This window comes from Elephantulus edwardii, unplaced genomic scaffold (assembly GCF_000299155.1).
Source record: "Elephantulus edwardii isolate Elephantulus edwardi_28Jun2011 unplaced genomic scaffold, EleEdw1.0 scaffold00115, whole genome shotgun sequence".
In the NCBI taxonomy this organism is placed as follows: Eukaryota; Metazoa; Chordata; class Mammalia; order Macroscelidea; family Macroscelididae; genus Elephantulus; species Elephantulus edwardii.
In genome coordinates, this window is record NW_006399865.1 from 7,043,693 (window position 1) to 7,066,449 (window position 22,757).

Genomic DNA, 22,757 nt, shown 5'->3' on the forward strand with positions numbered 1-22,757 from the left:
CATTTATTCATGTATCTGTTGGACATCCAAATATCTTCCTCTGTGAAAAGTCTTTCCATGGCAATGACTTGTTTTAATGGATAAAATGTGGCAAAGTTGATGAAATGTCATCTGATTACCAAAAGTGGGGGGGAACCCACCAACAACTCATTGCCATTGAATAGATTCTAACTGATAGCAGCCCTCCATTGGATTTCATGTAAGGAGACTCATCTTTCTCTCAAAGGGGATTGATGGATTCAAACTGTCAGCCTTTCCATTAGCAGCCCAGCATATAACAAACCAGGGCCCCCTACACAATTAGGATAAAAGAAATTGGGACTTTTGTTTTGCTCTCTCTATTGCCTTTCCAAGGGAGTTCTGGTGGCATAGAGCTTAACAAGGCCATCAGTTGGAATCCACCAGCTGCACCAAGGGAGAAAGATGAGCATTCTCCTCCCATAAGGATTTACAGTCTCCAAAAGGTGATGGAGGGACACCATGAGTCAGAATCAACTTAGCGGCAGTGACGTTTGGTGTTTTGTTTGTTTTTGCTTTTGTTTTGCTCTGATTGCCTTTTCAGCTTTCAAACTTTGATCAGGCAAACAGCCATATCGGAAAGGCCCATATAGGAAGGAATTGAGGCTTATTTCTGTCCAACAGACAGAAACTGAGGCCCTCGATCTAGCAACTTTCAAGGGACTGAATTCTACTAAGAATTGTGTAAGGTTAGAAGTAGATCCTTCTTCTTGTGAGTCTTCAGATTTCAGTCATTTCATTCAATACTTTGGTTGTAATCTGTGAGAGACCCTCAAGTAGAGGTCTCAGCTAAGATCCTGCCAGATTCGTGACCTACAGAAACTGAAAGAGCAAACATACAGTGTTTTGAATTATTAAGTTTTGGGGTAACTTGTGAAGCAGCAATAGATAATTGTTACAAACGACATCAGCTCTCTTCATTAGTAAACTAGGTTCACAATGATGCCATTTTTATTGTCTATAAAGTATCTTTTAAAAATGTCATTTTTGTAAGTTAGTGTGAAGATTAATAAGATAGTTTCCATGAAAGGTCCTCATACAAATTAAACTCTCTGTCAATGTTCTGCCTCCATTCCCTAAAATTTAGTTGGAATTCTATACAATGAGGGCATTAATGTTTTGGTTAGAGTGGAAGAGGGTGGGAAGAAATCATTCTGAGTCGGAGCACTTAATGGGATGTGAAAATCAAATCCCTGTTACTCCACCAATTTCAAAGAACAATGAAAGGATTCAGCAGGTCAGGAAAGAGGGAGGATGCACCTAGGGGTGGGTGCAGAAGAGGAGCTTGACCAAAGGCGAATGACACACTGCTCCAAATGATGAAAGCTCCTTAAAAATGACCAGGAATAAAGTGGGAGCACTCTTCCTCTTCCACTTTCCTCCTGTTCCACAGGTTTCACAGTTTCTCAGGCACTATATACAGTCGGGACAGTATGAGTTTAGGAGACATCTATGGTTGGTTTTCCACATAACCATCAATCGTAGTATTGTTGCCCTGTAACATGTGGCCTGAGTCCTAAATAGTCAACTTACCAGTTTCCAAAAATGTTTTACAATTTTGACTTTATAACACTTTCCAAAGTTAGGAGCTAGAATCACTCAATGAGGAAAGACCTTTGGAAAGTATTGATACTGAAGCACCAAATGTAAATTGAAAACAGTTAGATAGGTAGAAAATGAGCCTCCCCTTGAGGGCAAGTCAAAGCTATATAGCGGAGTATACAGGAAATCTAGGGAGGAGAAGATTTAGATGAAGAAGAAGAAGGGTGTGGAAGACACATGCTATAACAGAAGTGCCACATAGGAGTGACTTTAATGGACCGAAATTTATTTTCCTCACATTTAGGAGCCTTGTTATATACCATTGAATCAGAATCAACTCATAACTGATCCTCGCGTGGGTTTTCAGAGGCACTAAATCGCATTGGAGGAGATTCCCCATCTTTCTTCCACAGAACAGCTAGGAGATTTGAACCACAATCCTTTGGGTTGACAGCACAACTCCCTATCACTACGCTACGCTACCAGAGCTCCTCTAGGAGGCTGGAAGTTTGACTCTCAGGGGAGGCTTTCTCTTTCAGTGAGTTCTGGGGGAAGGTCCTGTCTCTTTTAAGCTTCTCTTCCTAGGAGCTTTTCATATAGCATAAATCTTCCGAAGTAGGTCCTTGCTTGTTATTATGACTAAGCTGCTCCTTTTATTGCTCAAAAGTGAATGGCTGAAGACATACTCCACACTGTTATGGTACTAATATGAGACGCTCCCTGCCTCCAAGATGGCCAGGGCACATGGGAACCTCCGAAGACCATCTCACCTAGAGATGCCAAAGGGAATAAAGACTTTCCTTGAGAAATAACAGAAGGAGCAGGACTTGATCTAGAGCTGTCGTCTGACTTTGGACTTTTAGCCTCCTGAACTAAGAGAGTACATTTCTGTTTGTTAAAGCCATCCACTGCTGCCATTTCTGTTAAAGCACCACTAGAAAACTCAGACAGGCAGCCGCTTCTTTTGTTTTGTAAAATGAATTCGATGATGTTCTTGTGACCACTCTCCTTGTAGCAAATTGGGAGGGGATTGGCCATCCTCACACCATCTTCAAATCATCGTTGTTCCAGTTAGTAAAACAGAAGATCTAGCTCTGCTCAAAGCCAGGCTCTTGGTTATTACAAAATGTAATAACTTTTCAGCCAGCATCAATTCTCGCAGGAGCTCTGCTATGAGGTCTGAGGTCAGTACCAAGGATAAACCTATTTCTTTTGAGAGTTGGAAGGCTCTCATCTTTATGCTTCACTTATTCCCTGAAACTCACTTTCTCATACTTTCATCTTTATCTGAAAATGGAAAGAAATAAATTTGGACCCAATCCACCATCTCTCTTGGTTACCCTTCTCAGAGTCTTCTGTGACAGGTTTGATAAATTCAAAATGATGCAGAACTAAGATATTCCTTATACCCTCAAATCCTAGTTATATTTATAATTTTATGCTTCTAATCATATGTAGTAAATGTCACTTTCCTTAATATATGCAATTTAAGCAGACGGGTTTAGAAATCTTTGATTTACTGTACTCCCCAGGTTACAGATTAGATTCATCCCTAAGTGTGTCTTGAAGTCGAATTTGTAGGTATGCCAGAAAGGGTACATACGGTTCTTATGTAGCCATATTTCAAGCAAGAAAAGGTTTGAAGGCTTTTCAGCAATTTTAAAGCTGCACATGCAGCAAGGGAAGGTGACTGTGATGAAGAATTTGTCAAGAGTAAGGGTTGGTTGCATCCTTTCAAAGTGAAGGCAAATTTACAGAAAATTAAAAAGAAAGAATTTTCCACAAGTTGGACATTTGTTACCAAGTGATTACCTGTACTCTGAAAAAGAAAGGAATCAAGACTGTGTTTGACTGGATACAGGCAGAAGAGCTAACATTAAGAAGACATGGCTTTTTCATTAGTTTTTAGTGGTGTTCATATGACTACCCTCCTATAGCCATTTGTCATTTGAATGGAAAGTTACAAATAACTTGGCTTTTCATTCACTCATTTATACCGATGCAGCTCCCCTTCTCCCTTCTTCATTCCCTCATGTATATCCTCTACCATCTTGTTTGCTTGTTACTCATATAATGTCTTCTTGTCCATTCTTTTCAGAATTACCTTCTCTTCACCTATTGCAATGCCTTATCTATCCAGGTTCACATCTTTAATACCTTCCTCTGTAACAATGGATACGGTTAAGGGACTGCTGGAACATTATAGAGCAGAAACTGACACACAACTTTAGGTCAAATCTAGCCCAATTCCTGGGTTTGTAAATAAAGTTTTATAGGAACACAGCCATGCCCATTCATGGCTCATTCATGAAGTCTGTGACTTCATTTAGGCTATAATGCAGAGTTAACTAGTTGCAACATATCTGGCTCACAAAGTCAGAAGTATTTATGATGTGGACCTTACAGTAAAAGGTTACCAATTTCAAGCAGTACAATATGTATAGAGGAGATAGAAGAAAATCCAGTGACTTCTGGCTGCTAGCATTCATGATGGTTAAACATGATGGCCATACCTTAACTCTTTATGGGATGGGAGACCCCCACAGTAACCTGATGAGGTAAACAGCCAATGGCAAGCTCGGTATTTTTCAGAATCATAAAATCTTAAATTTCCCAAGAACTTTGAAAGTCAACCATATCAAGACCTTTGTAATGTAATGACTATCATTATCATTGAAAGGATTAAATTCAAGCTAACCAGTGCTCACCTCTTAGTAACAGTATCTGAATTAGGAAATGCTTTCACTTGAGTGGAACATTGAGACTGTGGTTTGGTTTTGTCCACCTGTAAAGTAGTATGTACATCTCATTAGGAAGAAGGCCTTCAACAATGGGCTCAAACACAGAAATATTGTGAGAATGGAACAATGCCAGGCAGTATTTATTTATTTTCTATATAGCATCATAATTCATCAAACCTGTATGATGGCACCTAACAACAAAGTGGATGCAAATCTAATTTTAGATTAATGTCTCCTATACTTTGGGTTTATTGTCAGGAGAGACCACTCACTGGAAAGGAATGTCGTACTTGGAAGGAGAGTGAGGGGAAAAAAGGACCCTCCAGGAAATGTACTGGCAAGTGACTGCAGCAATGAGCTTGAATGCAGCAGAGATTAACATGTTAGAATGATGTGAATTTGCTAAGTTTCCATTTGTTTTACTTAAGTTGCCCTAAGTCAGAGTCAACACAACAACAACAAGAATCCAATGAAGTGAAAACACCCTCCATTGAAATGTGATTTTGCTCTATTAGTTTGTAAGCACAGCTCCTCAACCAAAATATGACTGGGACTTTTACTTCATACCATTCTCCTCTATTTTTCTTTGCTTTCTTTTCTGACTTACTTCCACCAATCATTATTGTACCTCTTTTGTAAGAGTTATGATAGTAATTAGGGAGTATGCCAAATAAAGACTTTACACTTTTGAAACTTAGAGCCAAGAAGGAGAATAAATATGTGCATTCACGTGTTCTGTAAGACACAAATTGCAATGTAAGGAACTGGAGATAACAGGGTTCATTGGAGGTATGTTTCTACTCTGGGCCTACCTGTCTTCTCTTCCCAGAACCATGTAGGAAAGGAGGAGACTGTCATCTGGATGCTTAGATCTGTGTGGCCTAATGTAAGTGTCTTAGTTCAGATGAAAGAGAGAGAGGAGGAGGGATAGATATATATTTATCTCAAGGAAATGCTCGCACGCCTGTAGAGGTTGGCAAGCACCAGGTCCATAGGTCAGACGTTGGGATAGAGGCTTCCCCATGACTCATGTAGCTGAGGAACCCAAGATTAGTCAGTGAGAAGACAGGATGTTGGCCGTGGATGCTGAGGAACACAAGAACAGTAAACAATGTAGCTCAGTCCCAGGAACTAGTAATGGCCAGCCAGATGCAGAATACAGATAGTGCAAAGGTGCGTTAGCTTTGTCAGAGTCCATATAGTCCATGCACTGTTGGTTTCCTTTATTCTGACAAATTTTGTGGTATTTTAGTAAAATGAGCCTTTGTATACCCATATCCCTAACTTTTTAGAGAATTAAGTAGTAATTAAAGGAAAAGGAACATAATTTGGAAACATTATTGTTCTGCTCAACTATTAGTAATGTTGCAATACAATGTAGAAAGAGTTTTAAAAAATTATTTTAATATTCACAGTATTTAAGAAATATTACACTTAAATATTTTAAAACTAAATCCCATGTGAGCTTTGGTGGCCCAAAGCACATGGCTCTAATCCCCCAGCTTCGGCACAGGAGAAAGATGAGCTTATCTCTCATGTAATATACTGCCTCTGAAAACCTGCTGGGTAGTCAGCTATGAGTGGATTCCAACTCGACAGTACATAGCAGCAACAACAGCAACATAACACATAGTATTCGGTGCTTAAAATGAGAATAAATAGTAATGATTCTGTATGGTAAGAGGTCCCTGGTGGAAAGAGAAAATAGCATCAGCCGTAATGAACTCACTGCCCACTGCCCAGCCATATGTTTTTAGACACAAATACCGGTAAGCCTGAGATTGAACAGGAAAGAAAGAATTTGCAATTTTGAATGAAAGAAAAATGCTGGCATGTTAATTTTGATCAGGGATTTCTTTAAAATATTTATTTGGTTTCATGGGTAAGAAATCCCCCAAATCAAAGCAAAATGAAAGTCAAGTCAAAGTGGTTGCCATGATGATCTCAATTCATACTGACCCAGTAGGACAGAGCAGAACTTTCCCATAGGGTTCCCAAGGCTGTCATCTTTCTAGAAGCACAATGGCACATCTTCTTTCTCCTGTAGAGCAGCTGATGGGTTCAAACTGCTAGCCTTTCTAGTGGCGGTCAAGTGTTTTAACCACTGTGCCACCAGGGTGCCTGTTAAATGTGTATTAGTGGCTCAACTCCCTCAATGGAAACAGATATGAACACAACAGTGTCTGGCTCTCAGGATGCACACAGAAATTCCTACTACTTACTGTTAAAGGAATGCACATGAAAAGTGAAGGTTTCAGAGGAAGAACAAAGCCTTGGATGAGTGCTGAAGTGTGGTTTGGTAGTTACTAACAACTTGACATGACCTGTAGCTGACTCTCTCATGGGTTTTCTGAGATAATAAATTGCACAAGAGGAGATTGTCCATCCTTATACTACAGAGTATCTGGTGGGTTTGAATCACATGGATTTTGTATCTCTGCACAGCTGCTTCTTACCACTTGGCCAACAGAGACTACGGGATAGCCAACAAGGTATCAAAATACAAAAACTAAACTCATAGTCATCGAGTAGCGTCTGACTCATAGTGACCCTTCAGGACAGAGCAGACCAACCGTCTCCCATTTCTGATGCTGTTAACCTTAATGAGAGCAGGCTGCCCATCTTTCTCCCAAGAAGCAGATGATGGGGTTTGAACCACTGACCATTCTGTTAGCAGCCCAATACTTAACCGGCTGTGTCCCTTGGGCTCCTAACGAGATAAACTAAACCTCGAGGTGCCCAAGGCTTCCAGAGCAGCATGAGGAACACAGTGCTGCAAAGGATGCCCCTTCGGCCTTCCTTCTCCGAGTGTGGTCCAGGGACCAGCAGCACCAGCAATCCTGGGAGCTGGTTAGGAAATGCAGAGTCAGCTGACCCAGTCGCCCATCAACAAGACAGCCCCGCCCCACGCTGGCCACTGGAGAGGATGCTTCCCCTTGAGAAGCGCTGCTGTGATAGACAAACGGTTTGAGGGCCTGAAGCTGGGCGCTGGGGCCTCCCCCCTCCCACTGCCTGCCCCTGGAGAGCAGTGTTCTTCTCGTGGGACTTACAGATGTCACCTCTGATATCCCAGCTATCACCTGCTGCTGGACTCCTCTCTCTCTCTCTCTCTCTCCCAATATTAGGAAGGACCCAGTTTCCAAGGACACAGCAAATAAGCTTGTGCAGTCAGGCATTTCTCTAACTGCACTTTCCTCCTCTAAGAGGTTCTCTGACAGTCGTTGTCCATGAGCTTTCCCTTAGCTGCCTGGGCTGCACAGACGCCAACAACAACCTAAAGTCTGACGGTGGATGCAGCGGGTGTCTCTGGATTCAGACCCACGAGGTCACCTGAGATGAGCAACAGTCTTGGACTGCAGTACCAGCAGCTGGGAGCGAGCCGGTGAATCCTCTGTGGAGCCGAAGGTTTGACTCCACTGCAGTGAACTCGGCCCTTCCGCTCAGCACTGAGGACTCTGGCAGAGAGAAAATCTGGATGTCTGTGTTCTGAAAATGCATAGAGGAGCTCAACTTTTCAAAGAGAAAGCAGTGTATATACTTGAGACATACAGTGATTCCAGCTGCTTCCTTAGAACCACAATAACTTTTTAAATTTTATTTTTATTATTTTGCGTGTGTGTGTGTATATACCATCAAATCTGATCTGACTGTTACAGGCGGAGATTGTCCCTCCTTGTCTAGCAGAGCATCTGGTGGTTTCAAACAGCTCACCTCTTTGATTACAGTGCAGCTTCTTGACACTAGGCCACCAGAGCTCACCAACAACCACAATAATTTTGTGATAAAAAATTACTAAAACTCCATGGGTAAGGGCTAGGGCAGGGTTCAGAGCTGCTGTTTACAGGGTCACAATGACTCATACTCAACTCGATGACACCCAACAACAGCGATAACATGGGCAAGTTCTACATTGTCCTATGGGATCGCTACAGTCAGAATCTGCCTGCAGTAATAAGACACACGCAAAAAGTCACATTCAGTTTGCACTAGTTTACTTATTTCCTTCACTTAATGGTTTAAAAATCAGGTTCTATAACTTGCCAGGTGAGAGTTCTACCATGGAACCACCCATTCGTGTTTGCTTAACTTGAAAGAGACTGGAGAACATTATGCTGAGTGAACTAACTCAGTCTCATAAGGACAGATACTGCATAAGATTATTATAGTAAAAAATAGAAGGAAAACTAGTAAAACATGTATGGGGACCCAGGGGGAAAGAGGTGGGAGCAGAGGAGCAAGGATGGGAAGGGGTGGCACTGCAGGGTTGTATAAGTTGGTGGGTAGAAGGAGGTGGTAAAGGAAATGGGAAAGATCTGGTGGGGACCCGAAGAGACAGGGTAGTGGTGAACATAGTCCAGTGAGGTTAAGTTTATAAAACATAATGGGAATGACTGTATGAAGCACAATGTGAATGAAGAACAATGTGAAACACAACATATACACACTTTGTAAGCAAACCAATATAAAATAAAAAAAATTTTAAACCAGGTTATAAATGTGTTTCAATGACTCAAATGAATCGGTGTGGTCATTCTTTCTGGTAATAGATTGCCCTCCCCCATTTCTAAAGTAAGGGTACGTATTTTTCAACTACGAAAACTAGCTGGAAATTCTTTGACCTCTTTAAAAATTTGTTGTTGAGTACTTGCTGCTGCAGATTATACTGATCTAAAGGAAATAAAGTAAGTTAGATAGCACATGTTAAGGTTTCAAACTTGATACTTAGAAAATTAATATTTTTTAAAAAATATAAGTGGTAGAAATTATGACATAATTGAGAATTTATTTTATTGGGGGGAAGGGGGACTCTTTCATTGAGTGACTTCTGTCATGTATTATTACACTGATATAAAGAAAATAAAGTTAGAAAGTATACATTAAGGTCTCCAAGTAGGTATTTAGAAAATTAACAAGTCACGACAGGTGACAAAATGTGTTTCTGAAGCTTTAGTCACACGCGGTTAGCTATTTCTCAGACATCATCCAATTACTTGGTCTTCATACTAAGGGATTTGTCAGGTGAAATCCTTTATGATTTCAGTTGTTCAAGTATGATTTGGGTTTTCTGCTGGGCCTGTTCTTCCCCCCACCCGCACCCGGCCCTGCTCTTTTGCCCAGGACTTCTGAGGGGTCTCTTAGGAAAGAAACAAGCCTTTGTATCTGTGTCTTGGGAGACATGCAGCCAGAATGCTGTTTAGCAGCAAGCATGGCAAGCCTTCCTTTTATGTGCACTGGGTACGTGCTCTATCGGGGGTGGGGGGAAGGGTAAGACTCTGGAAAAGGGCATCACGCTCGGGAAAAGAGAGGGTCACTGATAGAGAGGAAGACCCCTGCGACGGACGGGCACAGTGGTCACAACGAGCTGAGACACACCGCTGACTGTGGGGTCTGAGCAGGACAGGGCAGTGTCTGCTGGCCACAGGGTCACTGTGGGTCAGAGCAGGCCAGACAGCACCTAGCAACAGCATCTATGTCACAGAAGACCAGCATCTATGTCACAGAGGACCAGGCTTTGACCCACAGTCCCACAGCTTGTTGGGCTTCCTGCCTGCTCAGTCATCCCTCCTCCTGCTCAAGGGGCAGCTCAGTTTCCAAGGCAGTGAGACTCTGCCAAGATGTATCGCATACCAAAGGGCATGGAAATTGACTACTTAAAGTATTGGTTTGGAAACTGTCTGGCTGATGCACTGTCAGAGGTGTTAGATAATCAGCCGAATGACCCAATTGAATACGTAGCGCTGTGGCTTCTCCGCTACAGATATTCAATGAAGGGTAATGAAGAAAACAGCCACTTTTCCATCCGAGAGGAAGACAAGAAGAGCAAAGGGAACAGCATGGAAGCCCAAGGGGCCAAAACGTGGACGCGAGGAGACCACACTCAAGAGAACCAGCAAGAAGATCAGATTCGAGAGAGAGTTGGAGAGTGTCCCAAGGCACAGATTTCCACCACGGAAGTTCCAAAGAGGACCGTATCCATTCAAGCAAGTTCAGACCCAAGGGAGGAATCCTTGGAGGTGGAATCCCCACTGGGTTACTCCATGACTATCGTGAAAAAGCACTAACTGGTTTCTGGGTGGAGTGTGCTGGCCACGTACTGGACTTTCAAATGGCACAGATCGTTTTTGAAAGATCTTTCGGCTGTCTTTGCATTGGATTATTAAAAGCTAGATTATAGCCGTAGCTCCTTCAAAGCTGTCCATCTGTAACTCTCAGACATCCATTAAACCAACAAGATAGATCTAACAGCCATAGGAAAAAGCCCTCCATCGTGTAGAGACTTGACAGGATAAAGGAAATCAAAATAAAGAACAGTGCAACTGACAATTAGCTCCGGTATGAAAATTCTTTATCTTTGCGTGTGTTTAGCAGAAATTTCTGCAGCTGTCTAAAGACCAGTGTTGACTGAGAGTTACCGGGGGGAAGGGGTGGGCGGAGGGGGGGAAGAGGAGGTACTGGTAAAGGGGTGCTGGTTTGTTTGGAGTGAAATGGAGTGAATTTGGGTGGGATGATCACAGCACACCAAAACTGGAACATGAGTGTCTTAGGTTGGGTGGGAAACAGATAATGAGAGAAAACAGAATGAAAGAAAGAGAGGATGAGAGAACAAGAGGGAGACAGAGAAAACGAAAAGGGGGGAGAGAGAATGTGAGGAAAAGAAAATGAGAGGGAAGAGAGACACAATGAGAGAACGAGAAGATAATGGGGAAGAGAGAATGTGGGGGAAAGAAAATGAGAGGGAAGAGAGACACAATGAGAGGATGAGAGAATGGGGGGAGAAGGGGGAAGAGAGAATGTGGGGGAAAGAAAATGAGAGGGAAGAGAGACAGGATGTGAGGATGAGAGAATGGGGCGGGGGAGAACAAATGATAAAGAGAGAGGCTGATGTCCAGGAAGGACATGAGCTTGCAGAAGCTGGTAAGTGCGTGTGTCAGACAGCAAGCAAGAGGCTTCTCTTGACTCCTGCAGCTGAAGGCGCCAACCATTTGCACATCCTCATCCCTCTGCTTCCACCTCCCTTTGAATCTTCATACTCATTTTACAATAATGGTTTTATACAATATTTGTCTTTGTGGGACTGAGTTCACTCAGGATAATGCTTTCCATTCCCTCCCAAGTTAGGTAATAATTTATAAAATCATTGCTCTTGGGTGCGCCGTAGTATCCCATTGTATGAATGTACCATAGTTTGTCAATCTATTTGATTGTGATTGGACATCTGGGCTGTTCCCATGTTCTTGAGATGGTGTGGGGCTTTATTCCCAGGTCTCTGATCCACCTTGAGTTGGTTTTTGTGTATGGTGTGAGATGTGGATCCTGTTTGAGCTTTCTGCAGTTAGCAGTCAAGTTTTGCCAGCAACATTTGAAGAGGTTGTCATTTCCCATTTGATAGGTTTTATTTCCTTGTCAAATATCAGTTAATCATGGAGAGATGGGTCCATTTCGGGATCTTCAATTCTGTTCCATTGGTCTGTGTGTCTTTTGACAAACATTTTTTGTTGTCCATGATCTTTCACTTAGATGCTCAGGCTGCATTGAGGCCAATACAATCTAAAATCTAATGGTGGCTACAGAGGGTGTTACTGGGTTCAGACTCACAAGGTCACTGCAAATAAATGATAGTCTCTGAGTACTGTGTCACCATTTGAGAGCAAGCAAATAAATCCTCTATTGAGCAGAGGGTTTGACTCCATGCAGCAAACTCAGCTTCTTCAACTCAGAAGGACTGAGGACTTCTGCAAAGTGAGAATATCAAACTATGCTTTTTCAAAATTCATGGAGATTTTCTCATCTTTTCAGAGAGAAAGCAGCAAATACACTTTTTAAAAAAATAGGTTTTGCTTTTTTAATTTTTTCTATTTATATTTTAATGCAAATTTGTAGAGAATGTGGATTCCCTTTCATTCATTGTTGCATATCTTCTTCCCTGCCCCCCCTCCCAGTTCGCTTTTTTCTTTGAAAACAAACCAAAATTCTTTCATTGTTGAACAATTCCATAAAGGTAAATATGGCTGTTTACCGTACCCCAGTCCACTTTACTATGTAACTCTTATTCTGGACTGTTGTCATGCAAATAATACCTAATCATGTACTACTTTTAAAAAGTTCTTTCCCTAATGTGTTTTAATACAGTGTACATTATCCCCTCTTTTCTTAGTTTCCCCTCAACCCCGATATCACTCCTGTTTTAAAACAGTGGTAGTATGCAGTATTTGTCCTATTGTGTTTGAGATATTTCACTCATCATAATGTCCTCCAGGGTCACCCCAGTTTGTATAATATTTGATGAGTTCCTTGTTTTTCAGTGCAGCATAGTATTCCATTGTGTGAATATACCAGAGCTTCTCTACACATTCGTTTGTTGATCGGCACTTGGGTTGCTTTCATCTCTTTGCTATTGTGAACAACACAATGTCTTCTTTGGTGGAGTGTCAGTTTATATCCTGTGCCCATTTTGTGTTTCATTGTTTTATTTTATATTATTGTGGTTCTTGAGTATTTTATAAATTCTAGATAAAAATCCCTTATCAGACATGTCATTATCAAATATCATTTCCCAGTCAGTGGCTTTACTTTTTTTACCCTCCTGGAGAAGTTTTTGGATGTACATAGGGATTCGATTCTTAGAAGGTTCCACTCATCTTTTTTATCCTCTCTTGATTGTAGGTTTGCCAAGATGTTTGGAATACTGTTCATGTTGTGGATTAGGGCTTCTAGAGTTCTTCCAAGCTTTTCTCTGATGAAGTTTATAGTCCTTGGTTTTAGTCCTAGGTCCTTGATCCACTTTGAGTTGGTTTTAATGTATGGAGGGAAGTGTGTGTCTTGCTTGAGTTTTCTGCAGATAGTTTTCCAATTTTGCCAACATCATTTGATTTAAAGGCTGTCGTTTCCCCACTTAACTGATTTAATCTCCTTGTCAAAAAATCAGTTTACCATAGATAGATGGGCTGATTTCTGTGTTTTCAGTTATTGTCTTCACCACCACAACAGTGTAATAGGATTTGAAGGCAGGGAGTGAGATGCGTCATACCTTGTTTCTCTCTTTAAGGAGTGCTATGCTTATTTGGGGTATCTTTCCATTCCAAATGAAATTGGAAATTGCCTTTTCCATTTGGTTGAAGAATGGAATTTGTATATTTATTGGGATTGCATTGAACGTGTAGATTGCCATTGGTAGAATTGTCATTTTCACAATTTTGAGTCTTCGTATCCAAGAGCATCAATTTCTCCAGGTCTCTTTTTGTTATTTAATCTTGTGATAGCTATTTTGGAGGGTTTTGTTTTTCTTAGTTCTAGTTCTGTATTTTCTTTGTCACTATAGGAAAAAACCAGTTGATTTTTGTATGTTGATCTTGTATCCTGCCACTTTGCTGAACTGGTCAACTATGTCCAGTAGGTTTCTTGCTGAGTCGTTGGGTTTTCTAAGTATATTATTTTATTAGAGATAATTTTACCTCCTCTTTGCCAATTTGGATGACTCTTATTTCCTTCTCTTGTCTTACTGCTACTGGTAAGACTTCCAATACAATATTGAATAGGAGAGGTGATAGTGGGCATCCTTGCCTAGTTCCTGTTCTCTCCATTGAGAACAACATTGGCTCTCAGGTTTGCGTATATACTTTTAACTATGTTGAAGGAATTCCCTCTAATCCTATTTTGTTGGGTGTTTTAATCAGGAAAGGGTGTTAGATTTTGTCAAAAGCCTTTTCTGCATCAATTGATAGGATCATGTGGTTCTTGTTTTTTACTTTGTTAATGTGATGAATTACACTGATTGTTTTTCTTACGGTGAACCATCCTTGCATAACTCTTATGAATCCGATTTGGTCTTGGTGAATTATTTTTTTGATGTATCATTGGATTCTATTGGCCAGGATTTCATTCAAGATTTTTGTATCTATGCTCATGAGAAATATTGGCCTCTAGTTTTCTATTTTGGTGATGTCTTTACATGGCTTTCGTATCCAGGATATGTTTGCTCCATAGAATGAGTGCTAGAGAATCTGTTTTTATTTTCTGAAATAGTTTATGTAGAATTGGTGACAGTTCTTCTCTGAATGTTTGATAAAATTCACTTTTTTCTGGTCTAGGGTTTTTTTTTGGCTGGAAGTTGTTTTATTACCTTTTCAATTTCATCTTTTTTAATGGGTCTGTTCATGTGTTCAGTTTAGGTTTTTGTCAGTTTAGGTAGGTTGTGAATTTCTAAGTATCTGTTCATTTCCTCTATGTTTTCTTATGTTTCATATTTCATATATAGTTTTTAATAATATTTCATTGTTAACCTTTTTATTTTACTTAGCTCCATTTAGACATTGCCTGTATCATCTCTTATTTGGATTATTTGTGTCTTTTCCTTCTTTTGTTAGTTTTTGCTAGTGGTTAGTTGATTTTATAGACTTTTTTTAAGAACCAATGTCTAATTTTGTTGATGCTTTCAATGGTTTTTTGGTTTTCTATTTCATTTATTTCTGCCCTAAATTTTATAGTTTTTTTAGAGGACAATAAAGCTCATTAAAGAAAAGCTTGCAAGAACTCTAGAAGTCCTGATCCACAATATAAACAGACTTCCAAGCATCCTGGAAAATCTACAACCAGGAGAAGATAAAAATAGATGAATAGGACCTTCTAAGAATCAAATCCTTATGCACATCCAAAAACTTCTCCAAGAGGGTAAAAAGGAAAGCCACAGACTGGGAAAAAGTATTAGGTAATGACATGTCAGATAAGGGACTTATATCCAGAATTTATAAAATACTTGAGCACCATAACAAGATAAAGGCATACAATCCAATTGAAAAATGGGCACAGGATATGAACTGACCCTTCACCAAAGATTACATTCAGATGGAAAACAAACACATGAAGAAATGTTCAAAATCCCTAGCTCTAAGAGGGATGCAAATCAAAACAAATATGAGATATCATCTCACCCCAGTAAGAATAGCAAAATGTAACAGAACAGCAAGCAACAAATGCTGACGAGCAGGCGGTGAAAGTGTAAAATGGTGCACCCACTATGGAAGGCAGTGTGGCGCTTTCTCAAAAAGTTGCAAATAGAGATACCATTTGACCCAGCAATTCCATTACTGGGAATATACCCCAAAGAGACCATAACTGCCACCCAAGCAGATATATGCACACTCATGTTTATCGGGCTTTGTTCACAATAGCAAGGAGTTGGAAACAACCTAAGTGCCCATCAACAAACGAATGGCTAGAGAAGCTGTGGTATATTCGCACAATGGAATACTATGCTGCATTGGAAAACATGGAACTCATGCAATATTATTCAAAATGGGTGACCCTGGAGGACATTATGCTGAGTGAGGTATCTCAGTCACAAAAACGCAAATACTGCATAGGACCACTGTTGTAAAACGGGACTGACATCGGGGTTGGGGGAGACTGAGAAAGATGGGATAAATAATGTACACTTCATTGAAACAGATGAGGGAGAAAACTATTTAGAAAGGATATGTGATTAGGTATGATTGTCAAGACAGGAGTCCAGAACGAATGCTGCATAGTGGAGTGGACCTGGGGGAAGGGATTGTAAAACAATGAAAGAATTTTACTTTTCAAAGAGAAGAGTGTACTGGGAGTGGGCAGGGAGAAAAGTACAATGAATGAATGGAAATCCACAGTCTCTGTAAACTTTCATTAAAATTAATAAAAAATATTCTTTTGAGTTTTATTTCTAATTTTCTCTCAATTATTGTAAACATACATCTTTCTATGAGTTTTTTAATTGTGAAAACTCGGATAATGCAGCATGCACAATTATATATATATATAGAGTCAATGACATCAACCATGGTGTTAAACTCTCTTAAAAAATAGATTCTTCAGATAGATATATTAACTCAAGAGTCAGAGGGAGCTAATAATCTGTTTTTTCTATCTGTTGACTGTTTTTAAAGGTGAATCATTTCCTCAAGTGATTTACATAACTTTATCCTGTGAGCTCATCTTCAACAGGAATTTCCCCACTCTGTTAAGAGTTACCACCACCAGGGAGACACTCAGTCCTTAGAATAACTAACCATCTAAGGTCAAAAGAGCAGCATTTACCCAAAGATAAAGCCTAGAAGGCAAGAAGGGGTAGGACAGGAGGATTAATGCAAATGAGAATTGCAGGCAGGAAGAGGGAGGAGTGTGATTACACTGTGGGTATTATAATTAATGTTATGAAACAATATATATACAAATGGTTGAGTGGAAAACCAGTTTGCTTTATAAATTTTCACTCAAACCACACACACACACACACACACACACACACACACACACACACTCTGCATACAATGATGGGAATAAATTTCCAAATTGAAAAAAAAAAAGTTAAACCACCACTTGTGAAACTGTTGCTATAGAACAGGTATACATTGTTTCTGGAAAGTACTCAGTGGGTTTCTAGGAAGTACTGTGAATGTCATCCATTCTTGATGAATTCACAGTTTATAAAAACCCTACATAAAGTAGATTCATCAACAACCTAGGTTATGCAGATGACACAACCCTGCTTGCTGAATCTGAGGAGGACCTGAAGCACTTGCTGCAGAAGGTCAAGGACTGTAGCCTTCAATATGGATTGAGCCTCAATGTCAAGAAGACAAAGATTCTCAGCACTGAGCCAATTGGCAGCATCAGGATGGATGGTGAAGAGATTGAGATTGTTCACAGCATTATTTTGTTTGGCTCCACAGTTAACACTCTTGGCACCAGCAGCCAGGAAATTAAAAGATGTATTGTGATGGATTGCAAGTGGAAAGTCTGCTTTTAAAGACCTTTCCAAAGTACTGAAGAGCAACGATATCATTCTGGAGACTAAGGTGCACCTGATATAGGCCATGGTCTTTGCAGTCACTTTCTATGTGTCAGAAAGGTGGACAGTGACTAGGGAGGATAGGAGGAGAATTGATGCCTTTGAGCTGCGGTGTGGGAGAAGAGTATGGAATATACCACGGACTGCTACGAAAACGAACAGGTTCGTCAAAAACCAGGCTGCTCCTTGGAGGCAAGAGTTCTGAAGCTGTATCTGATATACTTTGGACATATTGCAAGGAGGGACTAGTCCTTGTAGAAGGACGTCATGCTTGGAATTGTGGAGGGGACAGCGCAGGAGAGGAAGACCCTCTATGAGGTGGATTGATTCAGAGACTGGGGTAATGGGGGTAGGTGTGTTGGAGACAGTGAGATTGGCACAGGACAGAGCAGGGTTTAGGGTTGTTGAACATAGGGTCACTATGAGTTGCAGGAGACTGGACGGTACATAATAACAACAACAATAAAGTAGATAGTGTAAATGCAACTCCAAATTCCAAAGCTTTGTATGATGTACTGAGGCTTCTTTTTTTCATGAATTATTTTTATCTTTCTACTAAGGGTGGCTAGGGGATAGCGCTTCTTTAGTCCCGGATTTATGCAGAAGTCCCAGCATCTTCTTGTCCCCGTTGTGTATGACAAATCTTTATTCCCTAGAGATGTCTCTGAAAAATTTAATGACTTTTAGAAAAAGATTACTGCCTCACCGTTCTGGAAACAACTAAGGGCTCGGTGAGAGGAACTAGTCCATGCCTCTCCCAACTTGTAAAAATCCTTGGCATGCCTTAAATTTCTAGATTAATGTTTACATAATTTATTCCCCTGTGTCTCTTTGTCTGTTCTCTGTTTTCATAAGACACTATTTAAAAGGAATTATGCCCAACCCTACTCCAATATGATCAGTATAACCAACAGAAGACATTGTGAAAGAAGTCTTTTTTTATAAGCAAATTCACATTCACAAGTACAGGGATTATAACTTTGTAAAAGAAAATATTTTTATTTTGTATTTGCATACATAATTTGTTTACATTGTGTTTTATTTATGTACATTGTATTTCACACATTCATCTATTCACATTGCGTTTCATATGATCATTTTCATACATTGTGCTTTATAAAGATAATCACCTGCCTTCTCAGATCTCCACTGTTCTTTCCTAATTCCTTCACCCCCTCCCTCTACCCACCAAACTGTGTGACCTTGTGATTTCCACCCCCTCCCCAAGCCCTCCTCCTTTCTTCCCTTCCCTCTTTGGACTTCTGTAACATCTTACCAGTAATCTACTTTTACAATAATGGTTTTATGCAGTATCAGTTCTTATGAGACATTTCACTCAACAAAATGTTCTCCAGCCTCTCCCATGTTAGGTAGTATTTTTCTAAATCATTGCTCCTGAATAATGCATAGTATTCGATCCTGTAACTATAGCACAGTCTAAAACGACTCATTTGTTGATGGACATTTGTGCTGTTTCCATGTTCTTGCTATTGTGAATAACACTGCTATGAACATCAGTGTACAAATATCCTTTTGTGTCTCAGTACTCTTTTCCTTGAGCTATATTACAATGAGAGGAATAGCTGGGTCATATGCATATGTTCAGCTTTTTGAGGAAATGCTAATTACCTTTAGAGTGGTTGTACCATTTTACAATCTCACCAAAAGTGTATCAGAGTTCCAGTCTCTCCACATCCTCTCCAACATTTATTGATGTCCTATTAAACTTTGTCACTGCTATTGGGATAAGATATATTATTTTGGCTTTGATTTGCATCTCTCTGATAGCCAGCGATTCTGAGCATTTCTTCATATGTTTGTTGGCCATCTCAATGTCTTCATCTGTGAAAGGTCTTTCTATATCTTTTGCCTATTTTGTGACTAAGTTATTAATCTTTTTCTTGTGGAGGCCCTATAGGATTTTGTAAACTCATTAGGAGATCCTTGTCTAACATGCATGGCCAAATGTGTCTTTACAGTCAGTAGGTTTTCTTTTCACAGTACTGGAAAAAATCTGGTTGCTTTTTGTTGGTTTTTTTTTTTAAAAAAAAAACAATAGTAATATTAAAATGCAAAAAAGAAGACTTTCTAAAGCAAAGTCTGCTTCCCTAGTAGGAATGTCTAATGAATACTGGAGCACTTGGTAGCCATTTCTACCTCCTAGCAACGTGACTACAATATGTGAATTACCGTTATTTAATAAAAAGATTTTCAATGTCAAGGTCCTTGTGGAAAGCATTGAAGGAAGGGAACAATGGCAAGGAGGCAGAAGGCAGGCTGGTGCTTTGGGAGTAAGGCTCTGAGAGAAGCACGACCATGGTCCCAGGTCTGAGGTGGACATCTGGTCAGCCATCTTGGCTCCAAAGGGGAAGAACAGGATTGGAGAAAAGGGCGATTCGGCAGTCCCCAAAGCAAGTCTCTGGTTTTCACTCCCACGTGAGTATGCTTTCCAGACTTCAGCAAGGTCGTCTCAGGAAGATCTGCTTTCTGATGTGTAGTAACAATGGAGTAAGCTTAGGAGAACAGTGCTGATGATGAGTAAAACCCAGTATGACCAGCAACTTCTGCAGGCCTTATTTTTTGGAGTGTCCTTGTTTGGTTTTGTTTTAAAGGTCACTCGGATGAGCATCACCAAGATAGTACTGCTGCACCGTTTCTCTGGCGTCAGAGGAGCGGCATCCATATTCAGAACTTGCTCTTGTATCTGCACCTGCTTGTTCCAGTGGCACTTCCTCTCCGCTAGGATGCTCATCAAGGAGGCGGGTGACATCATAGACTCGTCCATGGATCACCATCCATATTTCCCTTCAAGGAATTGTGCTTCACCTCCTTCTCCAGCCGGTAATAGGTGACAGAGGACTCACGCTCTTGCCCTTTCCTATCGCTGCTACTAACATCTGCAGTCGCCATATGTGCAGAGAGACTCCTTTTCACTGCTACTTAGGTTTCTGCCACTAACTTCCTTGGGCCAAATCCTCTGGAAAAGCCTTTTGATGCACACAGGGACTTCATCTTTAGAAGGTCCTGTTCATTGATGTTGCTCTGTCCTGCTGTGCGTTTCTATTTGTCGGCTTTTTTATAACATAGGCTAGGCCTTCTAAGTTTGTCTCTTATGATCTGAATGGTTTTGGGCTTTACCCCTAGGTCCCTTAACCACCTTGAGTTGATTTTTGTGTATGGGGTGAGATGTAGATCCTGATTGACCTTTCTGCAGGTATAGTTTTCAGCACCATTTGTTGAAGAGGTTGTCATTTCCCTATTTGATAGGCCTTGTTTCCTTGAACACCAGCTGAGTGTAGATAGATGGGTTAACTTCTGGGTTCTTGATTCTGTCCCATTGGTCTGAGCCTGTCATTGTACCTGTACCATCCTGGTTTGTTTATTACAGCTGTGTAGTAGGCTTTGAGATCAGGAAGTGCTATGCCTCCCACTTCATTCTTGTTTTTAAGGAGTGTTTTGCTTATTCGAGGTCTCTTTCCTCTCCAGATAAACTTGACAACTGCCTTTCTGTCTCTTTGAACAATCAATTTGATATCTGTTTGTGGATTGCATTAAACTTGTAGACTGCTTTTGGTAGGTGAAAGGTACTGATTTCAGTCCCTCAATGAGTGTGAACCCAGAAAACGTGCCAACAAACAACACTGGAAGCCATGTGTAGCAACATGTTGTTTAATAGGCACAATGAGGATGGGACAGGGGTTATTATAATCTCTAGTCAACATTTGAGTCAGTGGCTACATGTTATTTAGGCCCATCTTCCAGCCAGAGGACCAGGGTGTCTTCCATCTCCCCCCCACCCTTTTGTCCATTATCTGTTGGTGCAGCTGCTGATGCAAGCAACTTTGTGCCTCAGGGGTGGGCACTGAAAGAGGAGGGGTGTGACTCCTCCCCTCAGGCTTTCAGGCCTGAGGGAAGGCTTACATTCCCATCTCTTAAGCTGTAGAGATAGGAAAAAAGGAGGTAACAGCTGCAACTTCCTCATTAACTGCTTCAGGTATGACATAGGAGGCGTGGGCATCTTGAAAAACGAAAATTAATTTTGAGGGTCTTTTTGGGAGATGGGTTGGTAGCCATTTCGTCCTTGTAACAGAAGCATTGTCTTGAGTGGCGCTGTCCATAGTTTCAACAAGAGTTTTTATAGCTTTTACTACTGGCGGAATAACATGGGTGGAAGAGGAGGAGCACAGGGATCAGCATTACTGTCCTTACTAGGCTCTTGGAGCCCCCTAGAACCATCCTCCTGAAAGGTTTTGTGGATTCTATCTTTTCAAGGTTGGGATCAGTACATGAGCCCCTTTTCTCATGTTTTAAGTAATATCTAGTACTGCTTTCCCATTGTTTCCATTATTATGCCAAGACAGGGATTAGAAATACTGAATTTTCCACAGACTCCACCCTCTTTAGCAATTGATCTAATGCTAAGCTCTTTTGATAGATTTCTGCACAGCTTTGACTTTATTGTTGTGTAAGCAGGTCTAGGGCCATAGCAGTTTGGTTAGGAAAAAATAAACTAAAACTACTTGCAATCTGCTAATTCTATTTAGCTTATATATATAGGGGTATGATATCTACCTGAACCATGGCTGAGCCTGTCATCACTGGCTCCCTACTTACTACCTGTAAAGATTGTTTCTCTTGGTGCAGGCTGTTGTTTATAGGGACTCCTAGTGCACTGCCTCACTGTTTTGGGAGTAAAAGGAATCTAGGTTTAATAGTATCAAGGAATCAAGGACCCTGCCAGGTATGAGGCAAACAAAAGGTAGTGTGGGTCCCACATAGCCACAAGAATCGGTCAGGGGCAATCAGTTGTAGGCATAGGGTCGAGCCATAGCTTGCTTAGGCAGGGGTGAGAAACATGGGAATTAGTGGTGTTAGTACAGTTCCAGGCCTTTCTGGACCAAATAGAGGTGGCTCAAGTTAGGAGACCAGGTTCCATGAGGGACCTCTGGCTAGGGTTTGGTGACGAAAACTTTCACCTATGGTGCAGTAGGTTTTGCCAGTCTACATGCCATATATACACATTGTTACTTTTACTGGGTTAGTATTTGTCCAGGAGCATGGGAATTTCAGACGGGGTATTAAAAGTGAGGCTGGAGTTTTGGGGTGCTAATAAGGGGGTTATTAAAAGTGAGTCTGGAGTTTTTGGGGTGCTAATAAGGGGGGATGTCTATCCCATCACCACTGTTCACTTATATGAGCTCCTCCACACACCCAGCAATTGGACACGTACAGGGTGGACCCAATATGTTCTCCCAGATCTGCAAACAAGTCCCTTGTTCGTTGGGGGAGATATATACCTGCTCTTAGTATAGAGTGTGATGATTTCGGGGGTTGGCTTTAACCTTTGCTCTGGCAATAATTTGTTCTCTTTTTATGTCTTCTAACACTTGACTGTTTACTCCCTACTGGCTAATCTTAGTGAAGCAAAGCCAGTGCCCACCTTTAGGACAGATATACCCTGTAGTGATTGCCAGGTTTTTTACTTTCTAATAACTTTTTCCTGATTCAGCAAACTCTTTGAGTAGGAATCTGTAGCAGGACTCTTGTTTACATGGATATGGAAGGGAGAGTGGAGGGGCGGCGCAGGAGAGGAAGACGTGCGATGAGATGGATTGATTCTGTGAGTGGAGTGG

The 22,757-nt window shown here is 40.9% G+C and overlaps 1 protein-coding gene and 1 pseudogene across 1 annotated transcript; one reads left to right on the top strand and one right to left on the bottom strand.

The window, feature by feature from the left end:
• Positions 1-9,937: 9,937 nt before the first annotated feature.
• LOC102853489 (DPY30 domain-containing protein 2-like) lies at positions 9,938-10,363 on the top strand. The gene has a single exon (XM_006892419.1). It carries the CDS (start codon positions 9,938-9,940, stop codon positions 10,361-10,363), a length of 426 nt encoding a protein of 141 aa, XP_006892481.1.
• Positions 10,364-19,594: 9,231 nt separating this feature from the next.
• LOC102865691 lies at positions 19,595-20,034 on the bottom strand (annotated as a pseudogene).
• Positions 20,035-22,757: the final 2,723 nt, after the last annotated feature.